The sequence below is a fragment of the Apis cerana genome, linkage group LG4 (genome assembly GCF_029169275.1).
Source record: "Apis cerana isolate GH-2021 linkage group LG4, AcerK_1.0, whole genome shotgun sequence".
Classification (NCBI taxonomy): domain Eukaryota; kingdom Metazoa; phylum Arthropoda; class Insecta; order Hymenoptera; family Apidae; genus Apis; species Apis cerana.
In genome coordinates, this window is record NC_083855.1 from 3,275,638 (window position 1) to 3,284,849 (window position 9,212).

At 36.0% G+C, this 9,212-nt stretch overlaps 1 protein-coding gene and 1 long non-coding RNA gene across 6 annotated transcripts in view; one reads left to right on the top strand and one right to left on the bottom strand.

Moving 5' to 3' along the window:
* LOC108003668 (uncharacterized) overlaps positions 1-2,504 on the top strand; it is a 64,561-nt gene extending 62,057 nt beyond the window's left edge. For 2 of the 5 annotated variants that reach the window (XR_009829442.1, XR_009829443.1), the window contains exon 3: positions 49-189. Coding sequence is in view for 2 of the 5 variants with exons in the window: in XM_062073580.1 (XP_061929564.1) it covers positions 49-365 (317 nt within the window). In the remaining 3 variants the exon portion in view is untranslated. Of the gene's footprint in view, positions 1-48; positions 654-2,335 lie in introns of those variants that run through there. The other 3 variants (XR_009829441.1, XM_062073581.1, XM_062073580.1) reach the window with 3 other exon arrangements.
* On the bottom strand, positions 656-5,854 carry LOC114578216 (uncharacterized). Its single transcript, XR_009829444.1, has 3 exons — positions 4,598-5,854; positions 3,773-4,397; positions 656-2,848 (listed from the first exon to the last, which is right to left on the bottom strand). It is a non-coding gene; the product is annotated as an uncharacterized LOC114578216 (long non-coding RNA).
* Between the last annotated feature and the right edge of the window lie 3,358 nt (positions 5,855-9,212).

Sequence of the window (9,212 nt, forward strand, 5' to 3'; positions counted from 1 at the left end):
AAATAAAATTGTCGATTATTTCAAGAAACTGCTTATTGCTTATTTCAGGTATAGCAGACGAGGCTATCAGAAAGATTTTTCGCATAATCTCCACGGAAAATTCGAACGAAAAAGATGACGAATTGCTGGTAAAACTTGTCAAAGAGGAAATCGTAAGAACGGCACAAAGCATCAAAACGCCAACAGGTTCGATCGAGGCTGCAGCCAGAAGAGCACAAAGATTGGTCACCGAATTGACAGCAGCGTACATTACTGCAATTTACAAATCAAAATCGGTGGAAGAAGCCAAAGTGAATTTTTCTCGATTTCAGAATACGGTTCAAAAGATCGTAAATTTTATCAAAAATGGCCAATTTGGACTTTGATCCTCTGAAAGATATAAAAAATTTCAAAGCCTATTATGAACTTTAATGAAAAGTATTGCTTGTTATAAACAATTTATAAAATAAAGTTGACTAAAAGTTATTAAATTAATAAAAGTTAATCTTAAAAATTTTCAAAATACACACACTTTATCCTTTAAACTGTATTTAACAATTTTAAATTTATCATGTATTCTTTATACCATAGCAAACCTTGGTGTTTATTTGCAGATATTTATACCAGATAGACTTAACCAGATTGTTATTATTAAAAAATAATACTTAACGAAATCATCTTATTACTAAACATGCTGTATTTACAAAAAAAGAATAAAATTGAATATTTACAAATCACAAAAAAGTCAAAAATTGAGATAATTATAACCCATCCACGATTCCACAACAAAGCCACGGAAAATTCTCGGCATCGATCGTCGAGGTCGTGGCTCGAGGAATCTATCGAGTACATCGAACACGTGCCAGGAACTTTTACCCTGTCAGAGATCGTACGATATTTTTTTTTTTTTTCTTTTCCTTTCAGCCCCATCTACGACGACGTTGCTTACGTGTATAGATCCATACACACGCGTATGCCAACGAAAATTATTCCCGCTGACGTATGAGTCAGGGCAGACGATCCATTGTAAAAGCGGCATGGGCTCATAATCTGGCGATGTAGGATCTCCAGGCCGAGCTGACCGGAACTGCGCCTATGCTCTCTCGCCGGAAGTGGCGCTGCCACATGTAGTAATATAAATTATAATGCCCTTACGGTTTTTCCTTTCGCGGATTTGCATTTAAAACACCGGAATGGCATTGTCGTCGGGATCGGAGCGGGCGATTTTCATGGAAATAAGAAAACCGCGGGGGCCATCGCGCTACTACTACCGTCTTTTGCCACACCATCCTCGATCGTGTTTTGCTAGATGTTTTTCGTGGTGGCGAGATAAAACGGGAAAAAGAGAGAACGCACACGCTCGTTCTCCGTTGATTTCCATCGAATCGTGCCAAGGCTAATCGGAGATCAAATCTGGAAACGGCTCGCTTTCACCGGCTCGGACAATGGGCACTAAAGCTTTTCTAATTCTTTTTTTCTTTTCTTTTCTTCTTTGTTTGTCTTTTTCCACCCGCTCTCGTCTCTGTCTCCTTTTGTTTTTCCTTCCAAGCTTGATTTTTCCTTTTTTTTTTCATCGACTGGTCAACGGAGGCCTTGTACGATGCAGTTAGGATGCGTGAGATATAATAGAGTTTCCTCAATTAATTAGTTAGTATGCTAATAGCGAAAACACCGCAACAGGCTAATTAGAAATTATTTATTAACTGTTTATCATTGATGATAGTTGTATTTATTAGTATACGGATCTATGTGTTGGATTTTTTTTTCAAGGACTACTACGATGAAAGATGAAACTGTTGCAGGAAGGATATTGTTCCTTTGTATTGTTAATTTGTAAATTTTTCAAGGTTTCTTAGTTTGAAAGTAATCTTTGAAATCTCTTGCGTTAAGGATTGTGAAAAGTTGCATGTAAGATTTTCTTTCAGAAGGTGAAACAAAGTTTCTCAAATGCTATAATTACCAGTTGTGGAAAATTATATTTGATTCTCTTATCACGAAGATAGTTTAATTGTTCACTGAAAAAAGAAAGATAAAAGAAAAATAGATAAATATCAACAATATCTATATATATGTATATAATTTACTGTTAAAGTCAATGATATTATATCATTTCAATATTAGAACAGATTTTCTAAATAAATACATTTTGGATTTTGCAATTAATAGTTGATACTTTTTGAATTATTTATAGAAATAATTCAATTTTTTAATATTTTCCTCAACTCCACATTAAATAATTTTCAAAAGACAAACCTTTCATCCTCTCAAAACTTTTTCATATAGCATCCATTATCTTCAAATAATATTCTCTTGTATAAATATTTAATTTCTCTAATATGTATTTTAAATTTTCCAGTTCTGCAATGGACCATCTATCCATCTATCCGGATTTTCCAAGGAATCCTGCAAATGCTCGATGGCACCAAGGACACCCCGATAGCGCGGAACAACCTCTCTCGTCGTGGCTGGATCGAAGTTACGATGGAGTCAGCGGCGTTTTACGTGGATTTTATATGGGAAACTGATTCGACCACGAACCAGAGGATAATATAACACCGGGGGCATTTTGTTTTGTTGCGCAAGAGGATAATAAACATCGTTCGGGACCGCTACCGTGCCGACTAGATAGCTACGACGATGAAACAATGCGGCATTGTCCCGAGTAGGCCTGAACCGCCAAAGCACAGCCGAACCCAAGCACCGTGTTAAGTCATGAACGGCGTTGCACACGGCCTTAGAAAACGTTCAACCGGAGCCTTCGATAGAACCTGACCCCGGCCAACCATGCTCTCGAAGGGAAAAATCATGGCAACGGCCTCCGTGTCTTCGCCGGAAACGGAAGATCGACTTTATGCCCGCGCCTGATGTCCTAAAACATTTGAGAGAAGGAAGATATTAGAAGTGGTGATAATGGTTTCTTTTCGGTATACTCTTAATGGAGTAGATATGGTTAGTTTATGGTTATAATAATGGTATTTTGATATTTGTTTTTTTAACAAAATGAATTTTCTTTAGAACGAAGATTGATGAATTTGATGTTATCAAATATAGAAATTGAAAAATATAAATAAACTATTGTAAATAGATATTATAAATGAAATTTGATTGATGAACAAGAAGAAATGAACATTTCTTTAAGAAATATTTATAGAAATATAAATATATTGAATATATTGCAAATAAGAGGTTAAATAATTCTTTGTAAAAATTATCCAAAAAAGATTGTATTATAATATATAGGATGATTCAAAATTATTTTCTGAAGTATTATTTGTATACAATTAAAGAAACCTAAAACTTGATTGAGATGATTTAAAACAAGATAGATTGAGATTTTTATAAAGAACATTAATAATTCAGATACAAATTTTTATATATTCCATTATATGATAGATCCTTATATTCTGATATACTCATTCAAAAATATACCATACATTTATCAAATTATATTCATATATTTTGACTTATTTTATAAAAATATATAGAATATAATAAAGGCATCTGATTTTGTCGACTATTTCTATTTTGAATATCTTAAAATTATAATTAAACCATTTTCTATTCCTTCTATATATATTCCAATGTTTTATAATTTCTACGTGTAAATACGTGTAAATCTCAATTCTCTAATTGTTTATCGATTCATCAACAATTTACTACAAAAACAATGTTGTTGAATATTTCATATCCTATCCATAATAGTAACTTTCTATATCACTTTCATGGCATAATTTTCTTATTTATTTAATTAGTAATAAACTTTCAAAATTCGAACAAGAAAGATATATTTTACCACATTATTCATCCCGTAGTATTCTATTTTCCAAGATAGCAAGAGCATTCTCTGCGAGCACCGTTTTACAAATAATTCGAAACGGGCTTGCTCGAAGGACGATTCCTTCGGGAAGAAGATTTTTCCGGTAGAGCAGGCGGCTCTCCTCGATTGTTCGCGTTGTTCACGGTGCAATGAAAGCTCGAAGGTACGAACAAAAAGCCGTGAGGTAGACATAAATAAATAGGTGGTGGGTGTGGTTGGTAGGCCGCACACATGGCGTCGTGACCCGTCTCTTCCCTTCGTGAGCTCAGGGCTCGCTTAAGTTATGCCCTGCGGAATGCTGCTGCTCCCGCTTCTTTCAATGTCGTGGCTAAATGCAGTTTCACCGTATCCTCGGCTTAGTTTCGCCTCTTTTTTGCTTCTTGATCTCGATTCGCTTGTATCTAATGTTTATTTAGTTGGGTATTAACCTTTCCGAGTTCAATTAGCCGATTAAATGGAAAATGGATCTTCTTTTCAAGTGAATTGTTTATTTAGTTGGATATTCAGAAATTGTGTACATTTTTCATTAAAAATATTTATACTTTTTTATGCTGATTTTAATCCTTTTGATATCCTTTTATAATGTAACGCGAAATAAATTCTGTGAAAAAAAAATATAATTTTTAATGCAATATACATATCAATATTAATCAAAAGATCATTGCATTATTCATTTTTTGTCTTTCTAGATTATTATTATTCAAAAATTTCTAAATTTTAATATACAATTAATTTTTCATTAAGGAAATTAAAAATACACAAAACATTGAAAAAGTAAATGATCATAAAGAAGTCTCTTACACATTCTTAAAAGAAAATTTTAGCAATATTCCTTTTTTTTCAATTAATCACTATTTTGATCGTTTTTGTACACATCTTTCCAAAATCTTAAAAATGCATCGCACGCGCTGCGTCCGTCGGAATCGTGAGGACGATTCAACCAGATAAAACCTTTCTTCCATAAACAGAAACGCGGAAATCGTAAAGACACAAATATATCTCTTGATAATACGATGGTCCAGAATATCCGTTTATCTTTATTTTCGTGAGAACTCTTTCCGCAGGATGATTTTAATTAAGAATAATATTCCAAACATATTAAATATGCTTCCAAATTATCATCATTCGTACCATAACCTATCACTATCAAATAATCGACTGATTCAATAGAAAATTGTATTATCACTTGGCATTGATCCAGAGAAAATAGTAATATTTTCCTCACCTTTAAACAGCCGTTTCTTTTAACTAATATTCGATGGAGCAACGGTACAACAATCAGCCGTTATATTATAAATTAAAGTCGAATAAAAGATTCGCTTCACAAACTGTATGAATAATTTATTACGTCGACGCGAGCGCCAATATGTATTCGCGGATAAGCATGTGATCTGCCCCGCGAAGATTCAATGGCATATCGAATATCGTTGAAAATATCGATTACTCGAAATTCTCGAAAAAGTTTTTCGACTTGTTAGGTATCAATATCTCGTTATACACACTCGTTTTATATCGCAATCATTAATCGATAGAATTAAGATGGTAGACATTCTAAAAACAAATTCATTAGAAATCTAACATGGAAATTGGCATAGAACGTAATTCGATTAGACTAGGTATGAATTTCAAAGATGGCCGAAGGCGGTAGAGGATGTCGCAATGGATCTTAGTTATTAGTTGATAATCCAACGTGCACAAGGTGGAGGAAAATGCGGTTGACCCGACAATATATAGCTACAGTGTTTAATTATCGCCCACCCTAGAATTTACTCGGCCGTTTACCGTTAGAGGCGGTGCTCGATGTATACACAAATATAGCACGGTTCGTGATTCGCGGCAAACCGTTAATAACGCGCAAAGTGTCTAAAAGCTGCAACATTCGCAAAGTTGTGGCATCGTCGGACCATAAAATCAAGAGCATCCAATGCGCAGAAGAGAATTTTATACATTTGTAATAATACTAAAGATGAACTTGTTCTCGAAATTACATTGAAACTTAAAATAGAAATTAATCATTTCATTCCTATATTATTCTATTTAAGATTTTTATGCAATTTATTAATAAATGAAAAAGAAAAGGATCCATTTTCAAACTATTAAACTTCTGTTCTGAAATGAAATCATAGAAACGATTTGTAATGAGATATTTTCTTTCTTACTAATGTATAATTTTTCATAAAACATATCTAATTAATTAAATATTTTTATTATCAATTAACTATCAAAATTATTAATAATAAGTAGAAATTTGAAAAAGGGAACATTCATAAAGAGAGATACAAATTTAAAAAAAAAGAGCATTTACAAAATTACGATATTCTTCTTAATAAAAACAAAGGAATTAAAATTTCGAAGAGTTTAGAAACAAAAGAAATAATGATAATTCCAAAAGAAAAAAAATTAAGAAATTATTTTGTAGCACAATGGTATGATAAACACAACAATGTTGAAAAACAAATTGACGATCACGATGGAAAGATTCGTGCGATTTAACGAGTGCACTGGCTCCATGGCGAAAAGACCCCAACCCCCGGCACAATCTCCGTCAATTTATCTACCGCGGTGCATTTAATTCCCCAATTACGGGAAACTTTCATTGCACATGATAATTGCGATCCCGCTTCCTAATTAAACCCCATTAATCTCTTATTACGGAGTTGCCGTTGATTCATCCCCGTTTTATATCGCGTAATAGAAGAAGAGGAAACGTAATGAAAGAAAGAGGAGCGGGCAAAAAAAAAAGAGGCACAAATTAATAAAAGAATCACGTTTTTATCTGGTTCTCTTAAGCTGGCCGAGAGCCGACTGTATTCGTTTTAAAATCTCCAAACCGGAACAATGGCCTGGCTGGATGGATAATGAAAAAAACAACGGCAAAAGAGGGATAGGAGGATGGACAGAAAGAAGATGGCGGAGAAAAGAAAAAGAAAAGGCTGAAACTGCCTATGGTAACGTGACAGAATTGCGATAATACAATGAAGGCACACGACCATACTTGGTCAATTTTCTTCTTTTCCTTTTTTCTTTATTCCCTTTCTTCCCTTTTCTTCTTTTCTTTTCTTTTCCCCTTCTTATTATCTAGCCTCGATTAACTCGCGCGAACGAGTAGTCGTGTCCTTATATCGCGGCTCAATCGCCGCGGAGGAGGCGGCAGCGCTTTTTAAATAACTATAATGAGGGCAATTATCGTGTGCGCCGACAAGCAGAGTGTGACGAGTCGTTGTTACACATTACAGCATGGAGAATCGCTCGAGCTAGATGAAGGAATGGTATGAAGGGCTCAAAGGTGACAGAGGATTGTAACGCAATACCATTAAAGTGAGAGATTTAAAGAAAAGAGAGAAAAAGATTTAAGAAAAGCTTCTGAGAAATCTGAGGGATTAGAAACAGTGAAAACTAGAATATTTTCTAGTAAAACAGAAAGTAATTATAGAATCGATTATTAAATAATATCGAATAAAGATGGATAAAGATGATGCAAGAACAAGAGTGTCGAAAGAAGAAAAACATTAAGTAAGATGGCGTTGCCAAGTAGTATAACACACGGACAGAAAGAAAATGGAAGGCTAACATTCTATCAACGACGAAGAAAAGTAAAAAAAAAAAAAGAAAGAAAAGAATTAAAAAGAGTAGAATAGATGGTTGAATCGAAGAGGGAAGAGGAAGTGATAGTGGAGGAGAAGCGAAGAGGCGCATCAGAAGAGAGAGGAGAGACAGGCAGCGCGTGGCAGCAGGCCTCTCCTCCTCCTCTAGTAACTAATGCCCCGATACGTGCAACCACCTCCGCCAGTCGAGGCCTTAACTACTTTCTTATTCGCTCGTTTCAGGCCAGCCTTACGGGCCCATGCATAATGCCACACAGCGCTCCTTACGCATGCTGAACGCTGAACACGCTCCTTCCACCGCTTCTCCTCTCGCGCCATCTTCCTCCACCTCCGCCTCCTCGTGCTGTTCGTCCACCTCCGCCTCCCCGGAACATTGTACCCCGAGAGGAACTGCGGGTCAGAGACTGCGAGGCATATTCGACGCAGACTCGTGGCTCGTGCCTAGATCCATTGGCGTCTGACTCCGGTGAATTCTGCTGGTTGAAATATTCTGTTGTTGTAGGACAATGTACCTGTAAAGAATCATATGTTATATAAATATAATTATATTTTTATTTAATTCTTTATATTTAAAGAAGTAGATTTTTATTTGAAAAATAGAAATTGGAGAATATATCTGTTTATTCGTTATTATTGCTCTGTTATTTATATTATATTTAAAACTGCTACACATATTACACAAATGTAACCTGTAATAATAGTAGCATTAACTATCGAACTACTTACCATCAACATACAAAATTAAAATTTTCATAGCAAGTTTTTAATCTTTTCTTTTTAATCATCTTCAAAATCAAAATTTCTTATAATAGAGATCCAATATTTCTTCCAATAGAGAACTGGAAAGAAACATAAGAATGAAGGAGTTGATGCGAAGAAGATTCGCATAGAAGGCGATTCTCCGGCTTTAGTCGGGCGACGCCGATGCGCTAATATAACAAGAAACGTGGCGGCTGTTGCGCCGAGCGTACGGGAGCGAAGTAGCCTCGCTTATGGTCCGGTGGTGCCCGAGGAGCATAACAGCTCGCAGAGCATAACGCCACGAGCCATCATATCCTCCTTCCAGAAACCCTCTCCGAAGGTGTTCCACCTTCACCTCCTCGCCTACCCCTCACCCACGTCCAAATCGGCGCTCCCCCCGACGCCGCGAGAGAGCACGAGTCATCCTGGCGAGTGTACGCGTCACGCGTGTCTGTCGCTGCGTGGGGATACACGCTCTAGGAAGTGGATGAGACGCATGCAAGTCTGGCCACCTGGGACGAGGCTCTGATCGAACGAGACAGGTGATTTTTGGAACAGGTTTCTCTGAGATTTGACAGCTTTTCAAATCATCATTTGTGGATGATTAAAAAGAATAAATGGAAGTTTTCTTTCTTCTTAATAAAGTTGAAGATTGATGAACTTTTATGAAAGCTCTTGTTGACCAATAAGGAACAGGTAATTTTTGGAGCAGACTTTTCCAAGCTTTCGCAGATTTTTGAAATTGTCTGAAATTTGTTTGAAAAATGAGACATTAATAAGAGGAGCCACTTTTTTAATAGAAATGATTTTTTAAGAAAAAAAACGAACTCTGTACGGAAAAAATCGAAACATCACATTTCTCGTTCGAACGAAATAAATTCGAACGAGGAAAGCGACATATCCCCGAACTGCACGCGAATCGAAGGAAACAGGAAGAAGAGGAGAGAAAGAAGTGCATGCACACACGTATGCGATGCTTATGGTCGCGTGGTTGCATGTGTACAGGGGGAATGTTCGAGCGCGTGCACGTACATACATTACGTTTATACACAGGTATTGCCGGCTTCCGC